Here is a 20,865-nt window from a genome sequence, read left to right as displayed (position 1 = left end):
TTTATTCTTTCAATTCCATCAAGAACAAATTTTCTCCTAATGACAATGACTGTTGATTTATAATAAAGTGCATATGTAGTTATTTACTTAAAATTATGAGTATTTTTCATCATAAGATGACTGAAGTTGCACTGAGCATGCATAACCTATTTCTGTTTCTCTGTTATTTATCTTTTATACAGGATGTGGCAGAAAGAATGTTCTGATTTGGAACAAAAATAAAAAAAATACAAAGCAAGACAGAGAAAGAAATCTTTTATACCTGATAAGTACACAGTATGCCATTGTCTTCCATTAGGTTTTGAAGAGTACATCAGTTAAATGACAACCATCAATGTGGATGCAGTTTTGAAGTCTCTTTTGGAAATTTTGCATTGATCTGCGGACCATGTCCAGCAGAATCACTGTGATTTCTTGTGTAACTAGTAGCCCGGGACGCCCCCTAGTGGGCATTTTAGCAGTATTACAAATTTCTATGAGGCATGTTTAATGCACTTAATATATGAAAGTTGTGCGCGCTTAATTTTTAAAAGTTTGATGCACTTAATCTATCTTCTATATATATAACCCATTCAACAGGTGTCCGTCCGTTTCGTGCCATGAAAGGTTTCTATTATTATATTAAAATATTAGCTTAACTATTTCACTTATCATTTTATCGTAGCGGTTCAAATCTATCCGGTTTTTCGTTATTCGCCCCCTAGTGAACATTACAGGCATTTCGTATATTTGTAATAGTAATAAATTCCTATTACAAATATACTAAATTATTTATATTGTTATATTGACCAAATAATAATGTATTGGCCAAATGAAGAATAATAATTTATATTGTTAATTTAAATAATAATTAAAATTGTTAATTTAATTTGAATGTTTGAAATATGACACGCGATAGGGGCGCCTCTAGTGTCGGTTATCAAACGGTTACGGGACGGAAGGAAGGACGGACAGACACCTGTTGAATGGGTTATATATATAGATTGCTGCGTTGAGTTCTTGCAAATTTGTTAGTTAGTGTTGGTACACTTTTGATTTGAGATAGCCCCACAGAAAAAAATCACATGGGGCCAAATCCGGCAAATGTGATGGCCAACCAATATCACCCTGTAAAGAGACAAGACGGCCTGGAAACAAGTTTCTGAGAATTCCAAGAGACTTTCTAGAGATATGCGACGTGGCGCCATCTTGCTGAAACCATACATCTTCTGGATTATGATTGTTGAGTAAACCATTAACTCATGGACAAAGAAAATTCTCAAGCAATTCACAATAGCGCTCTGACGTTATTGTCACTGTAGCACCGTCCTCTTCAAAGAAATAAGGACCCCACACACCAAACCATAACTTTCAGACTAAGGGAGTGGTTGCTGGTGGAGTTCTCAAGGATTACTGTCAGACCAGTACCTAAATTTCTGTTTGTTGACCATCCCCAATAAATGAAAATGGGCTTTGTCACTGGAGATCAGTACCGCTGTTGGGGGAATGCTCTGCAGAATATCCTGACACAAAGTTTTACGGATTGGATAGTCCCTATCATTCAACTCCTGAATGACCATCATTTTGTAGGGATGCATGTGGAGCGAGCTGTGTAAAAGTCTGCAGAGACGTTTACACAGCTCGCTCCACATGCTACAAAGAGAAAGGTCTGCAGACATGTTTAATGCAGCTGTGTGTTTGCATGCAGATCGCTTGGGAGACTGCTGTATGGAAGCTCTAGCAGCTGCCACATCTTCCAGTCTTGTTATGCTTCTAGGGTGGCCAGGACTCTTTCTTTTTAAAGCTGAACCTGTTCGTCTAAAATTTGAAACCCAACGACAAATTGTTGGTGCAGCCGGAACCAGATCATGATGCCCGAGCCAAAAGCATATTTGGAAGGCCCGTTGCATTGTTATCACAGATTCACCATTCATAAGAAACTCTTCAACAAAAGCACAATGCTCTCCACTCCACGCCATGATGGTAACTAAAAATGGCATGCACAAACAAATTAAGAGAGACCACGCCTACTGCTGAACCTCTACTATGAGTGAAGCAATGCTTCTGCCAAATCGGAATGTTCTTTCTGCCACACTCTGTATAAAAAAATAACTTAGAGTAAATAATGAGTGATTTACTCCAAAGCCTAATCACATGTTGCAATGTTAATTTCATTATCTAATTCTTTTAGCCCAACATATGCAAAATTTCAACTGCCATCCCCATTCAATTTTAAACTTCACGGCTAGAAACTATTATTCTATGTTCTGTATTTAAAAATATTTTTGCTAATTACTTTAATTAAAAATTAATTACTAAAACATGGTTATAATCAGATTAGAAGAGTCAAGAAATTTACAATGTAAATTTTATATGCTTGTCAGAGATTGTGAAAAACTGATTATGCTGGTATAACTGGTTACATGACAAAAGAAAAAAGATTACATAGACTTGACTAACAGAAGGTCATTGCTAGAAATAGGAGAGTAAAATGAGGTCACCATCACTAATAGTTCCCAGAGGGGTTAACACGCCACCAACTTATTACGTAATGGAAAAACTTTACAAAAATCACCACGTAATGTGATGTATGCAATGATATTATAGTATTTATCAACAACTTCAACTGTTGATTCCTACAGTAAGATTACATTTATAGAAACTATTTATATAGTGATAAAACTAGCAAAATAATGTATTGTACCCTCTTGTTAAACTTATTGATAAACAATCAAAAATGTTTTTAAAATGTAGTGTACTTTATACTGAAAAATTTAGAAACTATTTACTACTATATCATAGAGATGTAGCCAATTACAGCCCTATAAAACTGTTCCATGCTTTCCAGTTTCCTCTTATGTTAGTTTTTCTAATGTAAAGAAAAAAGTGTGCTACATGCACCGTGGGAAAATATCTTTTAAAACTGATAAAAATTTAAAGTAAATTTAAGGAAACCTAAATCCTATTTTATTTTCCTTTTTTTTTTGTTTCTAGAAAATATTAGTAAAATTACAGAAGCCAACTTTTCCAAATATTCCACTGTTATAATCTATTGGGAAATATTTATATTGCCGTTTAATACAAAGTATTCCAAAACATTCACAGAATACTATAGAATTAAGTCTAATGCAAAAATTTGAAAATTTTGCATTATAGTTTCTTTTACAAACTTGTATTTTCTAATTTTTCAGATGGATTTCTCAGTCATTTTCACCAATTAGTACTATAAAATCGTGGAATGACGACGAGAGAATGACCACCTTTTGGAATATCCAGCTATATTTGAATACCTGATTAAAAGTAAAGTCTATGATTACCAAAAAATGCTTAATTATGTCTTGACTCTTAATAATTAAAATTTCACTTACTTTATCACTTGAAAAGTAATTATAAATCATCACAAAACGTGTCCTCAAGACAAATGTAGAGCAATCACAAACCCTATCTGCAAGTAATCATTCTGTATGGACTTGTGTGTCTAATGATGGCAAAGTTATTTATCTAGCTGGATGTACTGTACACATGTATGGCTGGTTATCCATTCTCTTCTTAAATTTTCATCACATGGAAATGAATGTAACTGGAACAATCGAGTACACGGAAAATCTCAATGCATCATGCTTTCGTGTACATTACAAACAGCTTTAAACCACTTATAAATCTTTCTCTGGCTATTATAGCAGCCAACTGTTGCACAATATCTATCTGAACTGGTTTTATAAGGAATGTAACCAATGAAAAACTAAAAATTGCAGACCTACACTAACAACTAACAGTATCTTGTATCTTGTCTCGTATCAGCTAGTTGGGCACGAACTTCTAGGCTATATCACCCAGTGGTAAAGTGTGACGTAATTGTCATGTAATAGTAGTAGTAGGTGTTTATGATGGTCATTATGTGGGGAACAATGCCTTCCAGGTCTTTTAAGTGTAACTGGCCTCTATTCAGGCATTACAAAGAAAAACTCCACGTGGCCAGCCCGTCTGGGCAAGGCACAAACCCTTGACCAAACTGTGTTCAGGGAACAGAATCACTTGGCCCAGTAGTATGGCTGCCAAGAAAATGCACCCTCGTGTGGCAGAATTTGAAAACACGTTCTGGAAACTTATGGATAGCATTCATCAATTACATGGATGTATAATGAACTTACTATGCACCCTGTATAATCTCTGCAATTGAATATTGGTTAAATTCTTGGTTTCTTCAACTTCCCAAAGAAAACTGCATTTTACAATTGGTTGAAGGGAAATTCATTTGTAATTTCTTTTTGCTGCATGCTGCAATCTGGCTTTTTTGCCACTTATGCTGAAGTGTATTCAATTACACAAGCACCTACAATGCTGAATAGAAAGATATAACTTGCTATCATCCACTTACCTGATATACACGACTTGATTTTCATCCAGCCCTTTTCCATTCTTTTATTCATATCAATTTTCATACTATTGTATTATTTTTCATCAACTGCCCAAAGATTGACATATAGCACCAAAGTAATAACATAGCTTTTTGCTGCTTTATTGCAGAAACTTGCAATTTTTTAAAAACAGGTGTTGCTTTAAAACTTTTAAAACAATGAATACATGGAAATCAGTTAATCATTCCAGTGGTTGGCTACCATAATAGCCAAGAATGGCAAGATAACATAATTGCTTATCTCCTGCCATTCCTACAGTAATTTAACTCAGTGTTCTAGCTTTTCATTTAAAAGCATGCATCATTTACTTGAAGTAGAAGCAATAGCTTTTATCACTTCATAAAGATTTTGCTACACTTAAATTGTAAGACCCAATATCTCTCACATGAATTACAAGATCATCTTTAAACATTAATATTGTAAACATTGTACTACTATAGTTAAATTTTTTCAAATATTTATTTTATCTATAAATTAACCCTTTTACAAAAATGCAATTTATTACTGAAGCAATTTTTAATTTATTACAGATAACTTTTAATGTGATTAATGACAAAGTGCATTTTTATGAAATAGTTTAATGGTATTAAAAAAAATTGAAACAAAGAAGACAATACATTAACAATGCAAGAATGTATAACAATTTTTATGAGAGAACTTTTTATTGAATACTAAAATAATCCTAAATATTTCTCAAACTACACTCAGAAGTTAACATATTAGAATTTTTGGCTTTTTTCCTTATAATATTGAAACCTGAAAAATAACTGACTTTTTACAGAGATCTACAATTAGGTTCGTTACTATTGCCAATTTAATGAAGGAAAATAATATGTAGTAATGAAAGACGATTTTAAATATTTAATCCTTCAGTTATGAAAATTGTTTCCAACACACTAATCTCTGAGGAGTGTTAGAAATAAAAATATTTGGGAATGTTTAGTATTTCAAGTAAAGCAATTCGCTCTGATTCTGTAAGAAATATTAAAGTCGAGATTTTGCTCATATTTTTAATAAATATATTAAAGTTCGCCAGCATTTACTGCTTGTTGGTAAGCGTGGTCATCTTTCTTCTCCGGATTCAACTTGATTAGGTCATCAATGCGTAATATTGTAATTGCCGCCTCCGTGGCAAACTTCAACGATTTGATTTTTGATATTGCTGGCTCCAGGACACCAGCCTTTCTATTATCACACACTGTTCCTTCATATAAGTCTAATCCAACCCTGAAATATATATTAAAAAAAAAGGTATTAAGTTACTTAATAAACAAAGTTCATAAAATACTTTTTTTCTTAAAAGTCTATATACAAACATTCTCAGAATTTAAATTCAAAGCATTCAGATCTTTTGGAAATCCTTAAAAATTTCAAAGAAAAGAAGATAGAAATAATAGCAGCACTTTTAGTTTGCTGGAGTATGATGGCAAAATAGAGATCACATATCTTCAATGTAACTCTGGCTGCATTAATTTCTGTTATTCAATCGGTTAACTTTTGTAAAATTATTTTAAAATTATTATAAATTTCTTTTTCTTGTTTTGTTTTATCCACAAGAATTTGACTGTCACTTTGTGTATATTCCATGTTTTTTGCTACATTTTATTTTAAATATTCATTACTTTAAATAATAATTGTATATATATTATTATTATTATTATTTTGTATTATAATTAGTGATGTAACGAATAGTATATTTGGCATCAGGCCGAATACCGAATATTTGGCCAAACTATTCGGCTTGATTAACGCACGTATGAAAATTGGCGCACAAACCGCATTATGGCAAGGATCGCACACCCTGCTCTCTCTTGGCCCCGCTGTCACTATGATTTTTTCTTCCAGTAGGTCTAAATTATTTAAATTAATTAATCTATATATATATATAATCGAGACGAGTTGATGATAATAATAATAATAATAATCAGCGCAGAGCCCAAATGGTAGGAGTTGAAAGTTGAAATTTGGTACACAGAGTACGTCACGAGAACGCACATTAAGAAGGGATTTTTCGAAATACCTCCCCACAGTGGAGCGGGACAGGAGTAAGGCTTAACGCTTCCATCAACAATGGAATTGTTAAGAGAAGGCGAAGTGCAAGACGCAGATGCAGTTTTTTTTGTTTTTGCGGGAAATCGAACATATTTTTAGACCCATCTAAAAATTCTCTAATTAGTCCGGAAACAGGAAGACCCAATTCTTGCATTCTGTGAAGACAGGTAAGGTTGACTATAATGTAATAATCTTAATCTTCGCTATCGTTACTTTTGCCCGAGCAACGCCAGGCCTACCTGCTAGTTAAATTATAATTATTAAAGTTAATATGAGATGGCGCCTAACGTCTACCTCTAGTGCCAAATTGGTTTATAATTTATGTAATAGCCGTAAATAGCCAGATATGATTCGGCAGTTGTTGGTATTTAAATGTAAGTTATAACTTATAAGTTATTTTATTTGTAATCAATCTTTTTAACTCTAAGCACTAAAATTTTGTTTTTACTACCTATTTGTAGACTGAATAGTACCCTAAGGATATATTTTAGTTGGGACACATGGTCTAGTTTCTCCCCAGTTGTGGAACAGTTCAAATACTGTATATTATTGGGGGGTTTCTATTTGTGAAGTTTTGTGATATTTTGTTGCTATTGTTTTTGTCAATACTTTTTAAATTAACATGATTTCAAATGTTATCTTTTGCATATAATGAGAAATGCTCATTCTTTGCTTTATATATAAAATAAATTATATATTAGTTACTCATCTTCTAGAAATAGATAAATAATTGTTTCACTAAATACAGTAAGTTTCAATAAAACGTTTCGTAAATCATTTTAAAATATCGTAAAAAATATTAAAATATACGCAAATTCGAACATAATGTAATTAACTAAACAATAACATTAATGCCCGATACAGTCTAACCTATACGCCATCAATGCCATAAGATATCGGGCTAGATAAAGGCTATATTATTATTTAATTAAGAAATAATTAATACTAGAGTTAGATGCTTTTTCTTATTAACTTTAATAATTATAATTTAATGTTCAGCATTAATAAAAGTTACCAAAATGATTAATTTACTGTGTTTTTGTTATTTCTTACTCCTGTTTTTAGGTATTCGGCCGAATAGAGAAAAATAGGCTGAATACAGAGTAGTAACCGAATATTCGTTACATCACTAATTATAATCAGTAAACCTCACATCAATATACCTAACAACTCAAATACAGATTGAAACTAAAGCAAGGCATGACTTGGAGTCAACTAGGAAATTTGTTTCAACCTGTATGAGGTCAAATAGTTACTGATCTAGATGGAAGAAGCTTTCCTTTATCTTATATTTTTTCAACATTGCTTATTTAATCTTTCCCCCCCCATATTTTTATTATGTAAAATTCAAAAAATTATACAAGAGTAATAACTAGACATTCTCAAAAGATTATTAATTTATTTAAAAAAGTATTCAATTTAATATTTTAATAATTTATTCTGTATAAATTTATAAATCAAGGGTTACACTGTAATAATGAGTGTGTATTACTTCATTCCTGAAATCTCTTGTAATCAAAATTTTGTAAATAGGCTTTTCCATTACTTCTTATGGTTGAACTTTGTGCGTCTTTTCAGTATGACCTTGTTGCCCTACTCATTCTCCACACACAATTAAATAAGTGTTTTGTAGCACTTTAAATTTGATTATAAATGAAATAAAATGTTAATTAGTTCCTTTTAGTGAATGATCTAATATAAAAAATGAGAAAAGTTAATAAGACCTAAGCAAATATGTAAGCTGTGATATCAATAAAGAAATATTTAATAGACACTAAGCAGAAAACAAATATAAAGTAAATACAATTCTTTTTCAATTACTGAAATTGTAATCATCAACAGAAAGATCTGTAATGTAGAAAAAATGTTCACTAAATTGCAAAACTGCATTGGAACGAATAGAACTACCCCCTGGCAAACAAAGACAATGAAACGATTAAAATTGAGACTGGAATCTGAGCCATCATCTAATCATAGTGCACGTTAATTTCAATCTCATTGCACTCATGATTAGAACACTTTGTTCTTATAAATCACTGGAGAAGAAAGACAACATTTTGTATTAAATTCTCAAATACCATTCAAAGTCACATAGTAATAAAATTAATTTAGTTTAGTTTATACAATTAAATTTACCATTTCAAATGAGCATGCTCTGGTTTTGTTTGAGAACTATTATGATAGGCTCTGAGTTTTGCAACAAGATCAGTAGCTTCTTTTGCAGCATTCACAGCTAATGTCATTGGAATAACAAGCATTGACTTGGCATATTCAGCTATAGCCAACTGTTCCCTAGAACTCTGTAAATATATCAAATTTTTTTAAATAAATATTTTATAATTAGAAATTAAAGTTATTTTCTTACCAAATATATAAATTATATAAATTCTCTTACCAAAGTGGCAGCAAAATTTTCTAAATAAATTGAAAGTGCAGCTTCCACAGCACCACCACCAGGTACTACTACTTTACTTTCCAATACTCGTTTCACAACACACAGAGAATCATGAAGAGAACGTTCCATTTCATCAACAAAATAATCATTAGCACCACGCAAAATGATTGAACTGGCAGAGTGAGCTTTAGGCCTACAAAAAAAAAAAAAAAGTAACAAAAGCATTGTGCATTAAAATCAGAAATATTTTTTAAACAATTGTTTTTTATTTAAATAAAGATCAGTTTTACAACTTCCTTGCATTTCTTATAACACATTTCAAAATATGGTAAATTTAACTATTCATGGAACAATTAAGCAGAATGGAAAAAAAATTGGGCATTTTTCAGAAATCAAAATCAAGTAAATCTCGTCACAATTTCTGATCCTTCCACATTTAACAAGAAAATTAATTATTTGTTTCAGTCAAAGATTAAAATTTTTTAAAATTACGATTTTACAATTAAGTATTTGAAAGCTTTCACATCAACAAAGCAGAAAGCATGCAACATGAGGTGACATCTGTCTTTATGGACTTTCCTTTCATGTAGTTGTTTTTTTTTTTTTAAACTCTCTTCACTTTGTGGGCACTAAGAGGGCATCTTTCAACAAGTCCATTATGGGTTCAGCCAGGCTCACAATGGGGTGGCTGGATGGTGAAGGATGGGGCCCAACATATCCGGATAGACTACATCTGAAAAATTCCTGGGGATTTTTCAACCCATCCAGATTTGATCCCTGGTCCCCAGAGCAGTAGGCTGCCATCTTGACCACTCAGCCATCTGGCCATTTTTTTCATGTAGTCAGAGCAATGAGAGATTGCACTTAGTATTAATTTCCGCACTTTAGAGAAAATAGGGTAATGTTAGGGTTGCCACCCAGCCAGTGTGCCATTGGCTTGACCAGCAATTTCAAATCAAGGCACGTGGTTGACAAAAATATTTAAGTGTCAGCAAGACAATTTAAAATATAAATAAAATTATATTTTAATTGAAAAGTTAAACATACTAAGTATTAAAAATAATTATATGTTATAATTTAACTAAAGCATTTTATCATTGAGTAAAGTTTTTGACCCCTTTTCATAGGCCTGAGCCAGGTTTAACAAGATTCAAATTGTCTTCTTGTTCAATCCAAATCTTCTTGTTAAATCTGATACAGACCTACGAAAGGGGTCAAAACGTTTGTTTAAATAAATTAAAGTGTTGTTCACGATAAATTAGTTTCAGTTTATACAGAAGTGTTTTTGTCATAATTCACATATGATACTGTGAATCGTAACAAATGTGATTTGTGGGATTCTAAGTAAAAACAATTATTCATGCTAAATTTACTGCTGTTTTGAGTTTTAAAAATTGATTTTTCAAGATGAATTGTAAAAGAATTAAATAAACTACTAAAAATTTAATTAGCAATTAGTAAATCTTAATAAAAGTTACATTCTAATCATAATGTTATGTGATGTATATAAGTTTGTTGGTTTGTTCTTTATACATTTTGATGCAGTTTAAGCAATCAATAAAACTTTTCAGAGTCCATTATCTCATCCAGGAACAGGTCAATGACTACTTTTGGTTAAATTAACTTCAACCCCATTTCTATCTGACTAGCAGGAAAATTATTTAATATAAAGTTACACATCAGCACAAAATATGTTTTAGGAGTTTCTTGAAGGTGCCAAGTTTAAATATTTGGTTGTGAATGGTATGTTTCAGTTAACATTAATTCAAAACATCTAAATTTTTTTCTATCTTTTCATGCAGGCATACATCAATGACTATTTTCAGTTGGAAAACATCAATCCCATCTATCCAACCAATAAAATTGTACCATTCCACACCATGTGAGTATTGCAGCAAACATGACAATTGTAGGCTAAATTAACCAAACTCTTAACAAATTCATTTTAATGTTTTTTATTCTTATTTTATGCCCAGACAATGCTAGGCATAACTGCTGGTTAAATATAAAAGTAAAATAAACTATTCATCTTAATCAGTCCAGGTGCAAAAATTTTCTTGTATGCCAGTGTGAATATTAATATTTTAACTTTAAAATAGCCTATTTTGAAAATTTATCTGTTTATTGAGAAATTTTTTAAATAAGAAAAACAATTACCCTTTAATAAGTATTAATTCATCATCAGAAATTTTTTCTTGGACAACTTCTTCAGCCTCTCCTAGCATTGTTGCATCAAAACTTTCTTCTCCATCAGTATTAACTATACTAACTAATAACTGAGCTAAAAAATAATAATAATATTTAATACAAAAAACATTTTAAATATTTATACATGCTAATATATAAATATTCTCATAAAATATTTTGACCACATATTAAATTCAGGCCACTACTTTCTGTAATCATTGAAATATATAAAAATGTTAATTTTAATTGCATTTATTAAACTGACAATAAATTCACGTTTAGTATTTTCATATCTATATACTATAGCTAATGAAAGGTTCGGGTAGAAGCAGACTTCTTTCTAATACACAATTTTAAGACAACATTGAGTATACAGTAGAGCATTGATTATCCGAATACAAATCAACCAAAACATCAGTTAACTGAAAACGTTCCAGTCAGAAAATTCAAATTTATGCTAGTGCTGTGGGTGCTGCAATATTTGGCTCTGTCTTGGGCTACTCCAATACCATTTTGTTGATATGTGTGTTCTAGCTGGCAACACTGGCGCATCATGAGAGATTACTTAAGGATGCACCAGTATTTAAACGAGGCTTTTTTCCCCATCATTAGTGGAGAGTTTTGCTTGTTCTGTGTGGTGTCTTCTGAGAATTGTGTGTTGTGCTGAATCAGAACATTTTTGATACTAATTAACTTCCGAAATATATTGAAAAATATAAAAAAAAATTATATACATTTTGTTTGTACAAAATAAAGAAATAATTTTTAATGATACAATAGCCACGATTATTTTTTAAAAAATTTTGTTAGGCTTAACATTGACAAAAATTCAACACAAAGCGACATGTAACAGAGAAAAATTTCAACATGGATAAGTTAATATATTTTTTTTGTGCATGATCAGTTATCCAAACAACCCCAATTCCAAATTGTTTCAGATAATCGATGCTCTACTGTATTATTAGAAAAATCTGAAATTCCAAAATCAACTGCCTTAGAGAGGTCCTACAAGACATCAAAGAACAATGCCTCAGTCTGTCAAAACATCCATTCTAGTGATGAACCAATAAAAGCATGGCATTGATGTTAAAATCATCTTGGATAAGTTGCAATTCATTCAAAGTATAGTGTTATAATTTTCACATTAGGATTCCTCAAACACTAAATTCATGGAGATATATGTATATGTGGAGATCTATTAGTATATCTATCTTATCAGATCTATTAGTATACAAATCTGGCATAATGTTATCGGCAACGTATATGGGACAGCATTATGTCAGGTTTGTATAGTAATAGATCCGCTGCAAATCTGCCATTAAATTCATGTATGGCTGAAAAGTATCTTCATAACTGAAATGCATACCAATAATAAAAGTTGCTTATTAAACATCGAAGTGTCATTATTTCTAATGTTCCTAATAAGTGTGACAAATCTCCACAAATTTAGGTGTTTGAGGAATCCTAAAGTGAATACATTTAAGACAAGAAGCTTTAATTTAATACAAGAATTTTATATATAGTCTGCAAGTAAATGTTCTAAAAAAAACTCATTTTTTTTAATTACCGCTAATACCGACTTCAGTCATTAGCAAAATTAATGTTGTGATAAAATGATCAGTTAATACTTATATAATAATTAAAGGAAATAAATCTACCTACATTTTTTTTTCATTTTCAATAATTATTATTTAATATGGAATTTTAAATAAAGCTTTAAAAAAATCATTAAAAATTGTATTTAAGAATGTAAAATAGATATGTTTTAAGTTATATTACTGACCTCCTGTTGCTTTTGCAATTCTCCTGAGATCAGCTTTCTTACAGCGACGAACTGCAATTGCTCCAGCTTCTACAAAATACTTCAGACACAAGTCATCAATACCACCTGTAGTTAATATTACATTAGCACCGGCTGCAAGAATTTTTTGAACTCTCTCCTTGGTGATGTCAGATTCCCTAAATTAAAATAATTTTAAGCCTAAATAAAAAATGTTGGTGAAATAACTTTGCCAATGAATTTCAATAAATTAATCTTTATCTAAATTTGATAAATTTAAAAACTACATCTCATCTGACATTATGTTATTAAATCTACAGCCAGTTACATCAATCATTCTAGGTTAGAAATTTTATTTTAAAAAACATTGAGACTGGCTGTCCATAAATTATGTAATTTAGGTATGGTATTCAGGTAACCTTTACAATGCATTACAAGAGGTGGGGGTGTTTACAGGAATATTATGTAATTCTCTTTAAATCAACTTTTTTTTTAAATATGTAGGGATTAAGCTATAGTTTTTTCACCAAATAGCAACAACATACCCCATGTTGTGCAGTATTCCTTAATTAAAACAATTAAGAGAGTTGATTAAGGATTTATGTTAAAAAGTTTTGAGGTTGATGTAAGCAACAACATTAGGGAGCATTACAGAAGGTTACACATGGTAGTTGAAAAGTAAACTGTAATTAACTATCATGTTACATAATTTATGAGCAATACAAGTTGCTCAGCTTATTTTATACTGAAACTATTGAAGTCTTTACTACACTGCTTACAAAAAAAAAATCCATCACCTGTAGCATTTTTCATATTTAAAATGACAAACTTTATTAAACTATTTTAAGCTACAACATATAATTTAAACAGTTTCTTTGAATTTTGTCCTTTTGAAAACAATGAAAATTAACATTGTGGCACCTGAACATGCAGCAATAATTTACAACTTGTTTAGTTGTTACATTAATCTATCTCAAGAAGGATGCATGTAACATTCTAAACAATGCATGCTCACCAAAGCTTTAACAATTTTAACTTACTTATAACAGACACCATATTTTCATGATGCATATCAAAAAATGGACAGAACTGAAATAGGTCTAAATTTCCTTTGGTAATTTATTGTACTCTTATCACTCCAATGATCAATTTACTGCATCATCAAAGTTTTCTATTTACAAAATATAAATTAGATTTATATTCAAGAGAAATATATTATTCTCTTAAAATGACTTTCTTAAATTTAAAAAGTCTGCAAAAGCAACAATATGGTATTTATTATTATTCTCAGTTTTGTTAATCATTTTACATAAAAATTTAAATTTAAAGAAAGTTTATACATCTCAAGCATTTAACATTTATAGTAACAAATATGGAGATGTAATTACAATAGCTCTAAAACAACTAAACTGAAATTTGGCAATTAGGTTATGTTTAGTACTTCTTAACTCTTAAAACAATTGTTTTAAACTGCAATGTGCTGAAATTGTATATATTATGGAAAATAAATTTCACAAAATTTATATCCAATATTTGATTTAATCTTAATTTTTCTGATTAATGATTTAATCCAATCTTGATTTAATCTTTAATCTTTGATAATCTTAACATAATACTTAAACCACTTTACACTATCTAATCTGTATAAATTAATACTTGTAACTGTTGCATTAAGAATTTTTAAAATGTACACTATTTTATTTAATAGATATGAAAATTATCAAATCATAATCAATCAACCATCTAACAGGTGCAAATTGATAATCTTCAGGAACTATCTCAATATTCTGAGCTTTCAGAGATTAGTAGTGTTGAAATTATTTATTGAACAGCTCTCTTTTACTAGCTTTTATAATGCAGTAATTTTAATTTAAGTCTGTTCAGTATATACAGTACATAGTTTTCAGTTACATCCTAATATTTATTAATAATAATAATTGGGAAATGGTAATGACGATCCTGTAAGTTTGATTACCATTTGCCAATTAAAAATTTATCATCCAAATTTCTGAAAACTTTAATACTAATTACATAGTTTCAGATGTAGTTTTATTCTAATAGATTATTACTTTAGATTACCTGCAATTACATGCAGTCTAATCAAGCTTTATTAATACTTTAAATATTTTTATAAATTTAAAACAATCAACATTCCTTACCTCTGACGAATAGCATCTAATTTTTCAGGATCAGTTACTAAAATTTGAACACCTAACTGCATTTTAACTTTTTGTAATCCAAAATCAAGGCAAGCAATTTTAGCAGGTGCTACTTTCTTTGGCATAGCTAAAAAAAATTAGTTAATTAACACAAAATATAATGTTTTTAAATTTTGTAAAATTAAAATTCTCTTCAAAACAGACATTTACCTTGTGATGCCACAGTGCAATTTAATGCATATCCTTGCACCAATATACTCTCTCTAGTGCTACGACCATGGGCTTTTAAGATATTTACAGCCTTGATTGGATACTTAAAACCACCTTTTCCATCTGACACTTTCACAGCCATGGCAGCATCCACTACCATTTCAGCAAAAAAGTCTGAATCTCTATTTATTGTTAAGATCTTATTTTGTACTGTGAAATTAATTTGTAGAGTGAAAAGCAAAAAGTAGCAATAAATACAGCAAAATGCTTTTCTTAATCTATATTTATAATAGTATTATAATACAAATACTTAAAAATCAGATTCTGCTTTATAAATAGGAATATAACAAAAGGAAAACATTTTTACTAATGAAAAAATAAAGACAATACAAACAATGCTCAAATCCTTTAAATCCTCTTTCACTCCATTCAGGAACTAAACAGTAGGCAATTTGAAGCAAAAAACTTCATGAAACTGACTAATAAGCACTATTAAAAATGATCTCGACATCATGATTATGTAAATGATCCTTAATTGCCCAAAAAAATCCACCAGAGGACTTCCAGTTAATAAGTGCAATTATATGACGTGGATGCTGTTGCAAAAATTTTAACATCTTTTCAATGTTTTGTAGATGTCAAATCATACAACGAAAGGTCAATGTCAAAATCATTTTTAATGTGTAGTTTTTAATAGTGTTTGTCAGCCAATTTTATGAAGTTTTTTGCTTCAAGTTGCCTACTGTTTAGTTCCTGAATGGAGTGAAACAGGATATAAAAGATTTGAATATTGTTTGTATTGTCTTTATTTTTTCAAATGAAAATAATCCTATGCTCATGTATGATTGTTACTAATATTTGGCACTTGAAAATATTAATATCTATTTAGCATTTACTTGTGACTATTATACTGATATAAGCAAGTATTGTTACAAAAGTACAAGAGTAAATCATTTTTCTTATTCAATAATTTTTTAAACCAAAGAATGATTCTCAGCAATACTAAATTGATAGAATTATTATGAAATATTACACAAAACTATTTTTCCATAAATTTCCTAAAAACACTACTACACATATTTATCTATAAATATTTTTATAAAATTAGTTTGGAAGAGGTAAAATAATGTGACTAGTTTCAAATAATAATAAAAATTTAGTTTAACCATTCATTTTTATTTTTCAACATAATCACCACTTAGTGATATATATATTCCAAACATTTGATGCATGAAAAACTTTGATCTTCCCTCAATCCACTGCTGCACAGCAGCTTGCATTTCAGTTCAACACCAATAACAATAATGACGTTTCAACAACATACTTAATTTTGAGAACAAGTCTAATTTGTCTGGGCTGCAAGGAGGATGCAAGAAAACACTTACGTTACAGGGTATTTACCCTGTAACGTAAGTGTTTTCACCATTTCCTCCTGATTGCATTGCAGTTTTCTTTCATGGTGGAAAAAAGCTCTTTCTGGTTTTACCCCAAAAACATGAATGCAGTGCTTGTAATGTTTATTTGACTTTATCAAATTTACTGGTTATCTTTTTGCCAGATTTCTGCACTGGATAAACTGAAAAAGACAAGTTCTATGTTTAAACTTGACTATTATGCAGTGACACAATACACTGAATTGATAATTTTCACAAGTACAGACTATCTAAACATTGGTAGTTATTAAATGGGAATGGTCACATCTTTCTATCATATGCTTTGCAGAATACTGCATGTAATAGACCTTCATCAATCACTATTTACAGTAGAACCTCTATTATCCGGACTAATTGGGGATGAAGGTAGTCCGGATAATGAAAAATCCGGATAATCGAAAAATAATAATAATTGACAGTGCATATAGTATGAATAATTTTTATTTGTCTAGATTTACATATAGCTTCAATATTAAATAATTTTGATTAAGAAATTAAATTAACGATTTTTGTTTAAAGCTAGCTGTTCTTTTTGAAGCTGCTAAATCGCAAATACTTTTAAGACATATAAGTTGTCCTGAGTTACACTCTTCTTAGCTCTCAAACCACTTCATGGCGACATCTAAGCACTGAACTCGATCTTGTTTATCTGAGGCAGATATTTCTTTAATTATTTCCTCATCATTCAAAATTTGGAATCCAGGATCGATCGCATCGCAATTTAACAACTCAGTTGCATCTTCGTCACATTCGGACCATATTGAAATTTGGGCTATTGCTTCTGTAATGTCTCCTATACCACTTTCTACTGTTACTGGAATTTACTAATGGTCTTTTCAAAATTTTGTTCCATGCATTCCATCACGTACGTACATAAACAGTGTTGCAATTCACCAAGTGCAAATTAGAAAATTCGTACAATTTCTGTTTATTTTGAACAATCCGGATAATCGAAAATCTGGATAATAGAGGTCCGGATAATCGAGGTTCTACTGTATATTCTAAATTTAGGAGAGTACATAGATAAGGTGACAATCTGTTCCTAATTTCCACCAGAGGATGTGTCCAATGTCTTCAGTGTTTCCAGGTAATTTTTTAATGAAGTAATTAATTTTTTGAGGACATACCATAAAGGAGCCAAATTTTAAAATGCAGACAAAAATATAGCTAAAAAAAATGTCAAAAGTAAATAGCTATAAACCTTATTGGAAGAGAGCTATTTGAGTGAAGCAAATGAGCTCAATCAAAATTAAAACGTTTAGTTCTCAGTTATGCATATGGACAGTACCCATTTGACAATACTTATACATGTAGACTGCAACTGTGTATCCTAAACTGTAACAATTGACATGTGTCCCAGTTTTGCCCAAAAAAAAATCTGGTCACCATATCTATGGATAAAAAACAATATTCTGTAACTATTATACTAAATAATTTCATATAAGATAAATGAAATACATCTCTAAAATTAATGCTATTTTAGTATATGAAATTCTTATACCAAATATCATTGATCATACAAAGATTAGGAGAATCATCAGGAGTTTCTATAATTAGAAACAAGATTATTGCATGATTATTAGAAACCAAATTCCTTTTAACTGCAATCTGCTAGAAATAGGATTTCATCTATTCTTTTTCCTAATAATCTATTTCTTGCTTGGTTAATAGCTGTTCCAGCTATGCTAAATAACTCTCAGCATGAACAGAAACTGCAGAAATAGGCAAACCATATTTGGATAAATTTATAAGTGATCTTTCAAATCCAATGAAAAACTAATATGTTAGTAAAACATTTTAATACTCTTCAAAATACATCTCTTTTAAATATAAATGCTAAGAAAATCTAAAAATAATTAACAGTGGCCTTAAATTACCAATACTAATAAGCTACCGATACTTGTGTTAATGCATTAGTTATGTACCTATTCATAAAAACTGATAACTGAGGCCTGCCAAAAATGTTTATATATATATATATATATATATATCACTATTATTTTTGTTTAAGACAAAACTAAAATGTCATCAAGGAATAACCAATGAAGAAAATACTGTTGTGTTCTCTCCTTGCCTAGACATTTTAATACAAGATTAAAAACCTGAACTTAATACTGTTGACTTAATTTTCATGTAGATAAATGAATTTATCTACATGAAAATATGCAAATTATTCATAAACTTAACTGAAGGAAAATAATGTGACAAGTGAACAAAATCAAAGGTAAGATTTGAATAGAAATCAATTGTAGAAGTATCTGGAATCAACTTTATGTTAATAAACTTCAATAATAATGTACTCTCTAAAACATTATTCATTTAAGAGTCAAGTTGTTTTTGACGAATCAAAATATCTGAAACTTTTAGAAAAAGAGAAAGATGATCTTGTATCTTAAAATCAGGTCTGAACAACCTCAAATAAACACAAAATGTAAATAAATTGGAATTACCTGAAAAGGAGGAATAAATCTTGCTCGTGGATGGAAAAAACTATCAATCCTTAAATACAAAGTTTAAATAGTAAATTGAGTCTTATTTGATTTAACTTCTATAAAACCTATCTGTCCAAGTACTTAATTTTATTATTTATGACCAAGTGGTTGATAGAAAACTGAGATAACTAATGGCTTTTCAATACAGTAGAATCTTGTTTTAATAGTTGACAAAACAACAGATTTTTTCCCAGGTCCTTCCAAATCAATGTAATTTTACCTCCTTTTAGCAGATATGTAACTTCAAGTTCAGGTATTTCTTATACAGTATGTAAGAAGTTAAAGAACAATTTTATCAAATAGACATTTTCCTGGCTGTGCAAGAAATCCATTGCTCACGACATAATGGATTCTCAGAACAGCAGAAGATTTTCGGTGGCCTAAGTGATCGATTAAAAAGAGATCCTACTGTAGCATGTTTGTATTTTTTGAAGGATGAAAAATGTCTTTACTTCACAAATTGCTTTATCATTTACAATTATGAAATAATACTGCCTGATATAAGCATTATAAATTTTAATTTTAAGCCACATTTTATTCTTAAATTCCTCATATTAAATAAAATGTAAATATGTAAGTAACATAGTTAAATTTTTGATCAAACTCAACATTTTTGTTTTCTAAAATATGTTATGTAATTTGAAAATCAAATTGAAATTAGCATAATGATATATTTATTTCTTAATGAATTTAGTTATTAATTATTCCTAAAAAACACATTACCAAAATATAAAAGGATACGGTCCAATCAATTTTGAAGACATTGAAGTTTTTGCAGCATTAATAATACATTCTCGCCCTAATTCATCAACATTAATAGTCATATGTTCTTGAATGTACTTACATGCTTCTCTAAAAGAAAATTAAGTATTAATTTTTAGTCATAGTAAATTATATTTTAATCATTGTGGTGATGATAAACTCAATTATAAACAATCAATAAAGTATTGGTTTTGAAGTGATATCAATAACATAAATTATTATTATTATAGATATCTGTTTTATCATTATTACAGTTAAAAAATTTATTAACTTAAACCATGTTAAAATGTATTTTGTAAATCAAGGGGTAGGTGTAGTTCAACATGCATTTTATAAATATATAAAAAAATGTATGTTGAACTACATTTAAAAAAATATCTACAAGCAGAGAAGATACAGAATAAAATTTCAACTTTGTTCATTTTATAATGGTTAATTAGAAAATGGAACATCTCTTGATTTTCCATATAAATGTTAGCCTCAATTTAAACTATGTTCATTTTACATGGACTCAGTCTACTGTGTAAATCAAGAATTGTGTGTATATGTAAAGTGCTATTTCATAGAAATTACTTCAATTCAAAGTTACTAGTAGTAGTAAGTTAGTGTAGCCCACACTGACTAATTACTACTACTATTGTCAATGAGTTGTTAATTGTTTTATTGTCTTGTAAACAAAAACTCTCTTCCTAATTTTAAGTCAGTCAAATTAAGATGTTATTATTTTATTGTACTTGGAAGAATGTTTTCTTTAACTTTTAATTAACAACTAGTTTGGTTAATCTGATTAATTTTATATTTTAGTCACAGTTTAACCAGCATGCTGGTCTCCCCCATTTTTATGCAACATGCTGGTCATTCTGCAAAAATATCATTAAAACCACTGGCCACATATTTTTGCAATGCCATTATTTTTGATTTTTTGAATAAAAAATTTATATTTTCATTTTTAATTGTAAATAAAATAAGTAATTCTTTTACATCTACATTTATTCCTG

The 20,865-nt window shown here is 29.8% G+C and overlaps 1 protein-coding gene across 1 annotated transcript in view; it reads right to left on the bottom strand.

The window, feature by feature from the left end:
- Positions 1-4,837: 4,837 nt before the first annotated feature.
- The window catches only part of CCT1 (chaperonin containing TCP1 subunit 1), a 37,492-nt gene continuing 21,464 nt past the window's right edge, over positions 4,838-20,865 (bottom strand). The window contains exons 5-12 of the mRNA XM_067286060.1: positions 19,847-19,957; positions 15,181-15,362; positions 14,971-15,097; positions 12,815-12,990; positions 11,002-11,125; positions 8,845-9,037; positions 8,586-8,749; positions 4,838-5,624 (exon numbers count right to left, since the gene is read on the bottom strand). Coding sequence (XP_067142161.1) covers positions 5,420-5,624; positions 8,586-8,749; positions 8,845-9,037; positions 11,002-11,125; positions 12,815-12,990; positions 14,971-15,097; positions 15,181-15,362; positions 19,847-19,957 — 1,282 coding nt within the window. The 3' untranslated portion in view covers positions 4,838-5,419. The remainder of the gene's footprint in view (positions 5,625-8,585; positions 8,750-8,844; positions 9,038-11,001; positions 11,126-12,814; positions 12,991-14,970; positions 15,098-15,180; positions 15,363-19,846; positions 19,958-20,865) is intronic.

This window comes from Centruroides vittatus, unplaced genomic scaffold, assembly GCF_030686945.1.
Source record: "Centruroides vittatus isolate TY-2023 unplaced genomic scaffold, ASM3068694v2 scaffold_324, whole genome shotgun sequence".
Lineage (NCBI taxonomy): Eukaryota > Metazoa > Arthropoda > Arachnida > Scorpiones > Buthidae > Centruroides > Centruroides vittatus.
The sequence above is the reverse complement of the archived record's forward strand: the minus strand, read 5'-3'. Positions and strand labels throughout refer to the sequence as shown.